At 46.4% G+C, this 13,713-nt stretch overlaps 1 protein-coding gene across 8 annotated transcripts in view; it reads left to right on the top strand.

The window, feature by feature from the left end:
• Positions 1-13,713, top strand: part of ERC2 (ELKS/RAB6-interacting/CAST family member 2) — a 1,225,588-nt gene that overhangs the window by 255,434 nt on the left and 956,441 nt on the right. For all 8 annotated transcript variants that reach the window (XM_075321314.1, XM_075321312.1, XM_075321310.1 and 5 more), the window contains one exon: positions 6,083-6,157. In XM_075321314.1, coding sequence (XP_075177429.1) covers positions 6,083-6,157 — 75 coding nt within the window. The remainder of the gene's footprint in view (positions 1-6,082; positions 6,158-13,713) is intronic.

Here is a 13,713-nt window from a genome sequence, read left to right as displayed (position 1 = left end):
GGAGAACTAACCCTGAACCTGTTCGTATACACGTGATACTTTTAATATGTAACTCACGTCTCTTTGCTCACGTGAGTGCCACTCTCATCTCTATTGGTGTGTGCAGGGATAATTTTTGCTTTCTTGAGGCACTTAGGACAATAAGGTTGAATATACATCACTCCATGGAAGGTTTTGGGTACCTGGATAGGATACCTATCATGCCTCGGGATTCGATATTGTGACCTTCTGCTGAGTAGTTGGCTTCTTTCTCTGCTGAGCCACAGCATGGTCAATTGTTGATTGTATTTAACCTTTGCTCCTATTTTTTTTTTTGCTCTTAAATACGTTAGTCCTTATAAGATTATTACAATTTTGAATCATGTGATGGTGAAACTCCAACTCCCTGTGGCCTAGAAGATCAATAACTCCTTCCATTCTTCACATCTTAAGAGGTTTGTGAGGACACTTGGTCCTCGGGAGATGATTGAAATGAATTTGGAGGAGCATCTGGTTTTGTGAATGTCATCCGAGTGGGTGCTTGTGTGGAGATCCCTTTGGTGGCCTGGAATGGTAATGAAGCTGAGTCTGAATCTGTGACTCAAACAGGTGTTGGAATTAATTAGGAATCCAAGAAGTCCTATTGCAGATCAGCCTAGTGTATTTAGGAGGGCAATTTCTGCCTGGTGGCCGCCGGTGTATGAATGTTTCCTGCTGCTTCTGAAAATGGCTGTGAGTTTTCCCTTCAGTTTCTCCCAGTTATTCTGTGCCTGAATCTACTCCAGATAAGTTTGCTAGTTTCTGTACTTAATTGCTGGAATTGCACTTATGGGTGTTTCTGCTTATTCCATTTTGTTCTGTCTTTGGTTTCTTGTATGTGAGGATCTGTCTCTCTGCTTTTGTGAGCAGGGCAGTTCCTCCAGCAAGAAAGGGAGCTTGCTCCCTGTTCATGTTTGGATAATTAGTCTTAGGACTTTTTTTCTATCATGACTTTGGTATTTTTTGCAGGGTTTTTTGCTGACCGCAATCAATTATCTTTCCTGTCCTGTTGTATCTAGTAAGTCGGGCCTCACCTTTGCTAATCAATATTTTCTGTGTATAGTGTTTTCTTACATCACCGTCGTTACATGTTGGGGGCTTGCTATTTCTTTGGGGACTGCTCCGAGGCAAGTTAGGATTCCTCATTTCTATCATTGAGGTGTAGCTAGTTTCTCCGGCAGTGACGATGTGTTTAGGTGTGCTAGGAACATCCCACTGCTACTTCTAGTGCTGTCCGATACATTGGGGATTGCGGTCAGCTTAGTTTCACACTACTCCTGTGGTTTTGTTTTTTCCTCATTAATGGTATTTTTTGTGATCATCCATGGTTACCAGTTCATAACAATCGGGAGTACAAGGTGCAACAAGTTCTTGGCTCCAGGCGTATCAGATACCAGATGCAATACGTCGTCAAATGGAAGTGTTATGGTCAGGAAAATATCTCTGGGGTTAATGGGGAAGATCTTCATTTGGGAGACTTCTGTCAATGATATCAAAGGATGGGAGTCTCTGAAGGTCCAGTGGCCCCTCATAGAAGAAGTGGGGTACTATCATAACTTGGGATTCTATCCGGTGACTTTCTGCTGCATGATCTTGTTCTGAGCTACAACATGGTCAATCCCTGTCCAACTACTGATTGCCTTTCACCTTTCCTCTATTCTTTTTGCTTCATGGTCAACAAGTGTTTTCATTTGCTCATTTACTCTGCCCTATCACATTTTTGGTGGGTCTATTTATACCCACCTTATACCTACATAATATTATGCCCAATCAACAAGAAAAAAGAAGGGTTGTGGAGCATTCACTACAAAGACCAAAAAGTACTGCAGAATTAGGGGCCACCTCCACTGCATATACTTAAATAAAACTTAATTTCAAGAGACATGTTGTGACTATGATGCTCCATGCAGGCACGGTTAGGAAAGTCTCCGTTCTTTCCTTGTTGGTACTTGTGCACAGTCAAAACTGTGATTCACAATAGACTGTTATCATCTATCCTCAGGATAGGATAGAAATGTCTGATTTCCTGGGGTCATAGTACTGGAGCTCCCACCGATCACTAACATGGAGCTCTCAGCTCCTCCTCACTGCCTGACCACGGTGCAAAGTAGGAATAGAGCAGTGATTGAGCATGGCGCCTGCCGCTCTGTCCAGTCTCTTTTGGGCCAAGCTAACTTACCTTTCTTTGTACAGAACCATGATCCTCCTTCTGTGGCTATCAATCCAAAACTCCAACATGTGAACTTCTAGAAACAGTCGGACTCTTCCTCCATTTATGGCACTTTTGGACTTGAATAGGCAAGGTTCCTGTCACAACCAATGGAATGAATATTTGATTTGTTGGTGGTTTCAACAGCTGCAGGCTTCTACTGTGGAGGATCTTGAAGGGGCTGAAGATGTCGCTTTGTGAACTGTTAGATTATTTAGTCTGATCTCAGGTTTTTCATGTCAGTTCTTTCTTGTTATCCTTTATGTTGTGATGATAAACATAATGTGTGTTCCAAGTAAAACAGTTAAAGGGAACCTGTCACCAGATTTGGCCCCTATAAGCTGCAGCCCGCACCAGTGAGCTCTTACACACTGCATTCCAGAATACTGTATATAAGAGCCCAGACCCTGCTGTAAAATGTAAAAAAACACTTTTTAAATACTCACCTAGCGGGCGGTCCAGTCCGATGGGTGTCACTGCTCTCCGGTCCGATCGGTGCCGTTGCTCTCCGGTCCGATGGGTATCGCTGCTCTCCGGTCCGATTTGTGTTGCTGATCTCCGGTCCGATGGATTTCGCTACTCTCTGGTCCGATGGGTTTCGCTGCTCTCCGGTCCGATGGCTGTCGCTGCTCTCCGGTCCGATGCGTGTCGCTGCTCTCCGGTCCGATTGGTGTCGCTGCTCTTTTGTCCGATTGGTGTCGCTACTCTCTGGTCCGATTGGTGTCGCTACTCTCCAGTCCGATGAGTGTTGCTGCTCTCCAGTCCGACAGGTGTCGCTGCTCTCCAGTCCGATGAGTGTCGCTGCTCTCTGGTCTGATGGCTGTCGCTGCTCTCCGGTCCGATGCGTGTCGCTGCTCTCCGGTCCAATGGGTGTCGCTGCTCTCCGGTCCGATTGATGTCGCTGCTCTCCGGTCCGATTGGTGTCGCTACTCTCCAGTCCGATGGGTGTTGCTGCTCTCCGGTCCGATGGGTGTCACTGCTCTCCAATCTGATGGGTGTCGCTGCTCTCCGGTCCGGCACTTCCTCTCTGCTGCAATCTCCATCCTCCTTCTTCCCAGCCCAGTGTGGATGACGCGTCTACGTCATCCACTCAAACCGACATTGCAGTCCTGCCCAGGCACATTTTGATCTACCCTGCTGAGAGCAGATCATGCGCGAGGAAAGGGTAAAGACCGCCAGTGCATGGACACTACAGGGCAGATCAAAGTACCCCCGTGCAGGTCCTCAATGTCTGTGGGTGTGGGTGGGTGACGTAGGAGGCATCATGCACGTGAGCCTCAGAAGAAGGAGGATGGCTATCACCACAGAGACGAGGTGCCATACCGGATAGAGGCGGCGTTGGACCAGAGAGCAGCAACACCCATCAGACTGAACCGCCCCCAGCTGAGTATTATAAAAGTGATTTTTACATTCTACACAGTAGTCTGGGCTCTTATATACAGTATTCTAGAACGCTGTATATCAGAACTGACTGGTGGTGACCACAGCTTATAGTCGCCAAATCTAGTGACAGGTTCCCTTTAATTCTCCATCAGTGTCTGCGTGCTGCTGAAAGCTGAAATCTGCAACAGGCCTTAATGAAGCATATGGCAGACGTGCGTGTGACTGTATTATGATTGAGAGACGTTATACTGTACCCATTATTTTGGCTTACACATAGATTCTTCTTTCTGCAGTATTCATACAGAATCTGAATACCTCTGGCAGAGTATATCCCCATAATGCGGAGTTGTACAGAAATACTAATATTGTGAAGCCGTGGGGTCTACACCCCCCAACATTCTGACCTTGTGATGCAAAAGTAAACTCCAACACTTCATTAGATGTATGCTAAAAAATTGAAACAAATTTTTTATTTTTTATATTTTTATGTACTGTTCATTGACGATATCTTTATACCAGAGGTGGAGTTTTAAGTACTTAATGTAACGGCCGAGAATGTTAGATGGCTGGGACAGTGTGCACCTGATCTGTCCCTCAAGCTAGGGATCCCCAGGCTAATCCCTGTCCTCAAGATTACTCCTGAAGGTAGAGATGCCTGGGTCTCATACCTTGTAGGTTCCTGGAAAAGACTGGCCTACATGTCACCAAGGCAGTGAACGGGCAGGAGAACAAGGAAACACTCAGGGATCTCAGGCAAGGCCACAGATATTCAAGGGCTCCAAGATCTTCTCCAGAAGGTAGCTTAGCTGCTGCTAATAGAACGACACCTCTGCTCACTTGTGTCTTGCACAGACGAGTGCAACCGATAAATCCTTGGATTGCACTTGCACCAGTTCAAAACTATGGGACAGTGTCTATCTGCGATTGATTTCTCATGCCATATTGGCATGAGAAATTAATTGCAGCATGCTGCGTTTGGCAGCGAATCTCGGCTCACACACACCCATACAAGTCTATGGGTGTTTGTGAAACATCGCACTGCACTCAGATGTCATCCGACTGCAATGTACAAAGTGTAATCCACAGAAGAAGAACAACTGGCTCTACTCCAAGGTCCGTGCAAAAGATTTTTTAATACAAAAATGTGTACATAAAAAAGACAGTGGCAGAGCTGGGTGCAAGCTCTCCCAGGACTACGGCTGTTTCGTGCTAACCATGCGCTTCAACGGGTCCTTTTTGTATTAAAAATTTTTTGCACGGACCTTGGAGTGGAGCCACTTTTTTTCTTCTGTGGATTACTTGCTGGATATCTGCCTCCTTTGAAATGTGCCCCACTGAGCATGTTTGATTTTTGGATTTTGGAGCAGCTTCCCTCTGGCCACCCAACCATGAAAGGTAAACCCTGGTAGTGAAGGATTAATTCTTTGTTGCAATGTACACAGAGACAGGCCGTGGAGAACAGGGAGAAAGTGCTCCCCCCTCTTCTCCGCAGCTGTGATCCGATTGCAAGATCGCATCACAGTCGCATGACCCTCGGCTGACACTCGCAGCACAGGGTCATTAGCTTATCGCTTCCAATGATTACGCATCAGAAGCTATGCACAAGTGGAACTGAGGCCTTACAGAAATGAACTCCTTCACCGTGCTCAGAATAGAAATTCAATATCCAGCATGGAGTGAAGCCCGGGGAGGGTAAATATAGGAAAAGGGGAGGTAATCATAAGCTGCAGCTGAGAATTCTTAGCCAGCAGTGAAGGGGTCTTTAACCCCTTCAGCATAGAAAGGAAAGTTCATCAGCAAGACAACAGTCAAGTGAGCTCTACAGAGGGCCTAAGATCGATTAAATTCTGAGACCTCCTGACCCCAGGTCTCCCAGAGGTAACATCAGGACGCAGCACACTCATGACCCTTGGGCTCCAGGGCACATCTACAACAGAGTTGCCCATCTACCATTAATACCAGTGGCATGGTATGTGGCAGAGGGGCCTTGTTATGTGGCAGAGGGGCCTGTGGGTTCTCTCAGGAACTAGTACCTAGGTGCGTCCGCCATCCCTCCATCCCCTATTGCTATGCTCTTAATTCATACCCACATCACTGACCAGAGCTTTAAATAGCTTGTTTCCACTTTCTAGGTTATTCAAAGAAAAAAAAAAAAAATAAGATAATGACATCAATAGGACAACTGCAGTGCCGCGCTGTTATTATTAAGACGTAGCTTGCTACCTTGGCAATGGTGAGCATTAATAATTGACGACACTTCCAGCATTAATTCATGCATTGGCTGTAACACAAGACAGTGACTGCTGCAGACTCCTGGACCTGTAGACTCTTACATTTGCTTTAACAAATTAGCTTCCAGGCTATTTTTATTTTTTATTTTTTTACATTTTTGTTGTTTATTTATTTATTACATTTTGGAAATAAAATGAAAGTATGAGTCGCCAGGCTTACTTCTACCGTGTTCCTCCGCAGGAGCTGCACCGACGGAATCAACTCCAGTCCGAATCGGCCAAGACCAAAGCTCTGCAGACAGTCATCGAGATGAAGGTAATTGCTGCCCTACATACCGAGCTGTACAGGAAAGATCACGTCTCCTACACACACTGCTATATACTACCTGATCACATGTACCTTGTAGTATAGGGTGTACTCACTTACCAATCATTCCCCCAATGGTCACAAATACATATCTTGCGTTATTGTCCATGACCACATCCTTTATATGCCATATACCTCGCTGTACATATTCAGCCCACATATCATGCATCATAAATTCATCACCTGTTCTGTACTAGATACACATTGAAGCGTTTTTGCTCCTCGGGACCCCTGTGCACTCTCCTAAGGACCCCCGTGCACGTGTGCTCTGCCAGATTTCTGTCTTGCCACATGTGAATGGCGTTTTACAAAACCATTTCTTGTTCCGTATATTGTATCAGGTTTTTGGTGCAGTTAAAAATAATATTTAATTATTGTCATGGTTTTGCTGTGCGGAGCATTTTGCATTTGAAAATGCTCTGCTATGTGTCTTGTGCACTTGTTGACAGGTTGTCTTTCAGCACTAGGGTCCACACTGGTTTTGGGAGGTCCCTTCACAGATGCGCCTCGTTCCTGGTGATTGCTCTGTTTCTTTACTGGGCTTGCTCTGTCTGAGCTTCGCCAGTCGTACTTCCTGTTTGCTCAGTGTGCTCTTGGCTTCTGACCTCGGACCTCTTCCTGACCATGTCTTTGTCTGCTCCCTGAACCCTATACGTTACCTCCTGGCTTCTGACCTCAGAACTCTTCCTGACTATGTCTCTGTCTGCTCCCTGAACCTTATACATTACTTTCTGGCTTCTGACCTTAGAACTCTTCCTGACCACATCTCTGTCTGCTCCCTAAACCTTATACTTTACCTCCTGGCTTCTGACCTCGCACCTCTTCATGACCACATCTCTGTCTGCTCCCGGAACCCTATACATTACCTCACGGCTTCTGAGTCGGACCTCTTCCTGACCACGTCTCTGTCTTCTCCCTGAACCTTATACGTTACATCCTGACTTCTGACCTCGGACCTCTGCCTGACCACATTTCTCTTGTGTGCTCCCTGAACCTCCTTATACGTTACCTCCTGGCTTCTGACCTCGGAACTCTTAATAATTTAAAAATATGACCTGGGGTCCTCCCCATTTTTGATAATCGGCCAAGGTAAAGCAGACAGCTGGGGGCTGAAATTATCAGGCTGGGGAGATCCATGGATAATTGGACCCTTTCCAGCCTAAAAATATACTTTTTTACTTCTTACTAGGTTAGCAACCCTTGGGCTTGATATTTTTAGGCTGGGAAGAACCAAATACCTATGGCCGTTCCCACCACCATCTATGTCCTAAGATGCCTTCACAGCATTTGTCTCCTGATTGTCAGATCTCATGTTGATAAGTCAATCGTTCTTCTTCTTTTCTCTTCATCATGGGTCATCATCAGATGTCCGTCCGGTGAGGAGCAGAGGTTAGTGGCCCCGGATGATGATGATGATGATGACGTGTCAAATCATCACAGAATTAGAAGTAATTTTTTTTACCATCCGGTTTTCAGGAGTATGGTGGCCACCAGGAATGGGGAAACACCTTGGAACTCAAAGAGTAGATTGTATCTCTTAATACTATAGGGACGGGCAAGAAGGTGAGGAAGGCACTGATGGACCAATAGTAATATGAGCTGAAGGTCTCTCGCATGTTCCACAGCTTCCACTATCTATGTCCCGGGAGGGTCTGCATGGTGGATTTCCATGGTTCGTCAGATCCCATCTATCCTAATTCTAGCACCGACCCTCTCCATTCTGATACTGAACCCCCGCTGTCAGTTCCTCACCCTACAGCGTGACCAGAGACAACCTCATCCCAACTTGTTTCTAAGTCCTAAATACTTCATCATTTTTAATCAGGGATTTAAAGGGGCGAGAAGAGGTTAGTGGCACCGGATGAGGACGGTGGGTGACAATTTATACCTAATATCACTGGTCAATTGAATTTTTTTTTATATAATGGAATTAAATGTTATGTTGAATATTTAGACTGTGATTACATAAGTTTTTTTTTAGAAGATTAAAGGTGGTGATAGGTTTTTGGGACAATGCAACCAGACTGAGCGTATAATTAAAGGGAATCTGTCAGCAGGTTTTTGCTATCTATTCTGAGAGCAGCATAACATAGAGCAAGAGAGCCTGATTCCAGGGATGTGTAACTTATTAGGCTATGTGCTGTAGTTTCAATACAATCAATGTTTTATCAAGGAGATTAACTGCAGGACTTGGCCTCTCTTTGCCCTCACGCTTTCACACAGTGTACACAGGGATCTGCCAATCAGTGGTATGGGCGGGGTTATACAGCTCAGCATGACTGGAATCAGGGTTTCTGCCCCTACATCATGCTGCTCTCAGATGTCAAAAAACCTGCTGATAAATTCCCTTTAATATCATTAATTTATAAATGCTTGATTTATCCTAACCAAAATGGACCTGAAAAAAAAATCTCCATACATAATATAGATTGAAAAATGGATGCACAAATGAAAAAAATAAAAATAATAAAATAAATATATAAATAAATAAATAAATATATATATATATATATATATATATATATATATATATATATATATATATGTTTTGGGGTTTTTTTTACGCAAATGCAGCATGCTTTGAGTCTTTTTTTTATGCCTGAGGACAGGCATACAGGAGCTGATAAGTTCAGGGTACTGTCTCCTTTTTGTTTTATGTTGTGTTAGTGTTTTTATATATACAGTACAGATCAAAAGTTTGGACACACCTTCTCATTCAATGCATTTTCTTTATTTTCATGACTTTGAAAATTGTAGCTTCACATTGAAGGCATCAAAACTATGAAGTAACACGTGTGGAATGAAATACTTAAAAAAGTGTGAAACAACTGAAAATATGTCTTATATTCCAGGTTATGTAAAGTAGCCACCTTTTGCTTTGATTACTGCTTTGCAGACTCTTGGCATTCTCTTGATGATCTTCAAGAGGTAGTCACCGGAAATGGTTTTCCAACAGTCTTGAGGGAGTTCCCAGAGATGCTTAGCACTTGTTGGCAGTTTTGCCTTCACTTTGCGGTCCAGCTCACCCCAAACCATCTCGATTGGGTTCAGGTCTGGTGACTGTGGAGGCCAGGTCATCTGGTGTAGCACCCCATCACTCTCCTTAGACAAATAGCCCTTACACAGCCTGGAGGGGTTGAGAAATAAATGATGGTCCAACTAAACACAAACCGGATGGAATAGCACGCCGCTGCAAGATGCTGTGGTAGCCATGCTGGTTCTGTATGCCTTCAATTCTGAATAAATCCCCAACAGTGTCACCAGCAAAGCCCCACCACACCATCTCACCTCCTCCTCCATGCTTCATGGTGGGAACCAGCCATGTAGAGTCCATCCGTTCACCTTTTCTACAAAGACACGGTGGATGGATCCAAAGATCTCAAATTTGGACTCATCAGACCAAAGCACAGATTTCCACTGGTCTAATGTCCATTCCTTGTGTTCTTTAGCCCCAACAAGTCTCTTCTGCTTGTTCCTGTCCTTAGCAGTGGTTTCCTAGCAGCTATTTTACCATGAAGGCTGCTGCACAAAGTCTCCTCTTAACAGTTGTTCTAGAGATGAGAAGGTGTGTCCAAACTTTTGGTCTGTACTGTATGTGTATATATATATATATATATATATATATATATATATATATATAGACCAAGTATATATTTTTATACCATACACAGGACTCTTATTTCCCAGGAAACTGTAGAACAGATGCTGCCGGTTTCTGGTCCTTGGTGAGGCTGTTCCCCGGCCGGGCAGCTCCTCTATGGATCTCCGCAGACACGTTAAATATATATGATTACATATCTCTACCATTCAGGCTCGTTAGAGCGTGGAATCCCAATTTCGCACGGGTCGTAAAACTAGTAGATTTTTTTCACATTTTTTGCTGCGCTCTCGGGATACCAAATAGGCATATTAATATGATAATGACATGTACTTAGAGCGGGTGTATGCGATTACATAAACATGGCTGCGTTGTTTCAGAAGGAGAGCAGCTCTTATCTAGGGGCTGTATCTCGTATTACAATGTACAACGTATCCAAACTCAAACTAATGAGACGGAGCTGCAGTTCCAGGGGCGGCCTGTGGCCAAGAGGGGAGCTGTTTTGGAAAAAAGAGGAGCCATGTTTTTTAGGCCATGTTCAGATGTGACGGGTTTGCACAAGAGATTACAGTACACTATATATGGATAAAAAAAACCTCAGTCCTAAACTTACAGTGAAGGAAATAAGTATTTGATCCCTTGCTGATTTTATAACTTTGCCCACTGACAAAGACATGCACAATCTATAATATTTTAGGGTTGGTTAATTTTAACAGTGAGCGATAGAAGATCCAAAATAAAATCCAGAAAATCACATTATATAAATTATATAAATGTATTTGCATTTTGCAGAATGTAATAAGTATTTGATCCCTCTGGCAAATGAGACGTAATACTTGGTGGCCATCCCCTTGTTGGCAGCCCTGCAGTCAGGCACTTTTTGTAGTTGATGATGAAGTTTGCGCACGTCAGGAGGATATTTTTCTCCACTCCTCTTTGCAGATCATCTCTAAATGATTAAGATTTTGAGGCTGTCACTTGGCAGCTCGGAGCTTCAGCTCCTCCATAGGTTTTCTATGGGTTTAAGGTCTGGAGACTGGCTAGGCCACTCCATGACCTTAAGTGCTTCTTTTTGAGCCACTCCTTTGTTGCCTTGGCTGTATGTTTTGGGTGATTGTCATGCTGGAAGACCCAGCCACGACCCATTTTTAATGTCATGGCATAGGGAAGGAGGTTGTCACTCAGGATTTTATGGTACATGGCTCCATCTATTGTTCCATTGATGCGGTGAAGCAGTCCTGTGCCCTTAGCAGATAAACACCCCCAAAACATAATGTTTCCACCTCCATGCTTGACAGTGGGGACAGGGTTCTTTGGGTTATAGACAGCATTTCTCTTCCTCCAAAGATAACGAGTTGTATTAATGACAAAGAGCTCAATTTTTGTCTCATCTGACCCCAGCACCTTCTCCCAATCACCCTCAGAATCATCTAAGTGTTCATTGGCATAATTCAGATGGGCTGGCTGCACAGGGGCCTTCTTCAGACGGGCCGGCTGCACATGGGCTTCTTGAGATGGGCCGGGTGCACATGGTCCTTCTTCAGATGCACTGGCCTCACATGGGCCTTCTTCAGATGCAGCGGCTGCACATGGGCCTTCTTCAGATGCAGCGGCTGCACATGGACCTTCTTCAGGTGGGCCGGCTGCACATGGGCCTTCTTCAGACGGCCAGCTGCACATGGACCTTCTTCAGGTGGGCCGGCTGCACATGGGCCTTCTTCAGACGGCCAGCTGCACATGGGCCTTCTTCAGACAGCCGGCTGCACATGACATTCTTCAGATGGGTCGGCTGTACATGGGCCTTCTTCAGACGGGCCGGCTGCACATGGGCCTTCTTCAGATGGACCAGCTGCACATGCACCTTCTTTAGACAGGCCGGCTGCACATGGGCCTTCTTCAGATGGGCCGGCTGCACATGGGTCTTCTTCAGACAGGCCGGCTGTACGTGTGCCTTCTTCAAACAGGCCGGCTGCACATGGGTCTTCTTCAGATGGGCCGGCTGCACATGGGCCTTCTTCAGATGGGCCGGCTGCACATGTGCCTTCTTCAGGTGGCCTGGCTGCACATGGGCCTTCTTCAGACGGAGTGGCTGCACATGGGCCTTCTTCAGATGAGCCAGCTGCACATGGGCCTTCTTCAGACGGGCCGGCTACACATGGGCCTTCTTCAGACGGGCCGGCTACACATGGGCCTTCTTCAGACGGGCCGGCTACACATGGGCCTTCTTCAGACAGGCCGGCTGCACATGGGCCTTCTTCAGACGGGCCGGCTGCACATGGGCCTTCTTCAGACAGGCCGGCTGCACATGGCCCTTCTTCAGACGGGCCGGCTGCACATAGGCCTTCTTCAGATGGGCCGGCTGCAAATGGGCCTTCTTCAGATGGGCCGGCTGCACATGGGCCTTCTTCAGACAGGCCGGCTGCACATGGGCCTTCTTCAGACGGGCCGGATGCACATGGGCCTTCTTCAGACGGGCCGGCTGCAAATGGGCCTTCTTCAGATGGGCTGGCTGCACATGGGCCTTCTTCAGACAGGCCGGCTGCACATGGGCCTTCTTCAGATGGGCCGGCTGCAAATGGGCCTTCTTCAGATGGGCCGGCTGCACATGGGCCTTCTTCAGACGGGCCGGCTGCACATGGGCCTTCTTCAGATGGGCCGGCTGCAAATGGGCCTTCTTCAGATGGGCCGGCTGCACATGGGCCTTCTTCAGACGGCCGGCTGCACATGGGCCTTCTTCAGATGGGCCGGCTGCACATGGGCCTTCTTCAGATGGCTGGCTGCACATGGGTGGGCCGGCTGCACATGGGCCTTCTTCAGAGGGGCCGGCTGCACATGGGCCTTCTTCAGACGGGCCGACTACACATGGGCCTTCTTGAGCAGTGGGACTTTTTGGGCACTGGAGGATTTTTAAGCCATTACGGTGTAATGTGTTACCAATGGTTTTCTTGGTGATCGTGGTCCCAGCTGCCTTAAGATCATTAATAAGTTCCCCGTGCAGTTTTAGGCTGATCTCACCTTGCTCATGTTCCTGGAGACCCCCCGAGGTGAGATTTTGCATGGAGCTCCAGATCGATGTCGTTTGACACTCATTTTATATTTCTTCTGTTTTCTTACTATTGCACCAGCAGTTTCTCCTTCTCCCCCCGGTGTCTTACTTATGGTTTTGCAGCCCATTCCAGCCTTGTGCAGGTCTATGGTCTTCTCCATTCCAGCCTTGTGCAGGTCTATGGTCTTGTCCCTGACATCCTTAGAAAGCTCTTTGGTCGCCCATGTTGTAGAGGTTGGAGTCTGACTGATTAATGGAGTCTATGGACAGGAGTCTTTATGCAGGGGACAATGTAAGAGCCGTCTGTAATGCAGGTAATGAGGGGATTAGGAGTGTCTAAGAGTTTGTAGGAGCCAGAACACTTAATGGTTGGTGGGAGATCAAATACTTATTTCTCTCTGCAAAATGCAAATAAATTGGTTTTCTGGATTTTATTTTGGATATTGTTAGGGCCGGGGAGGACTGGTAGGCCCAGGAGGTGGATCCACTGGGCCGAGCACCCCACCTGGAGGGCAGGGTACACGGTAGCTGGAGCACTAACGTGGCAGGAACGGGTGCAGGTATCAGGAAGCAAAGACAGGACCAGGTCACTAAGGTCACAGCGTACTTTAAGGCAGTAATAGGAAACAGGAACAAAGACCTGAGCACTTAGCTCACAAGACAAGGCATAGAAACACAAGCGATGATCAGGCCCCGCCCACATGGAGAGGCCAGTCTTATATACTCAGCACAGCCTCAGGTCATTTCCTGTTGCAGCAGTGCTGGGGCTATAAGACCAGGTGAGTGGGCGCGGCCCGGTCCTATACAGAACATTAGTCAGAATCAGACTCCTGAGACCAGGAACAGGACTCTGGGGAGCAT

This window comes from Anomaloglossus baeobatrachus, chromosome 8 (assembly GCF_048569485.1).
Source record: "Anomaloglossus baeobatrachus isolate aAnoBae1 chromosome 8, aAnoBae1.hap1, whole genome shotgun sequence".
NCBI lineage: Eukaryota > Metazoa > Chordata > Amphibia > Anura > Aromobatidae > Anomaloglossus > Anomaloglossus baeobatrachus.
The sequence above is the reverse complement of the archived record's forward strand: the minus strand, read 5'-3'. Positions and strand labels throughout refer to the sequence as shown.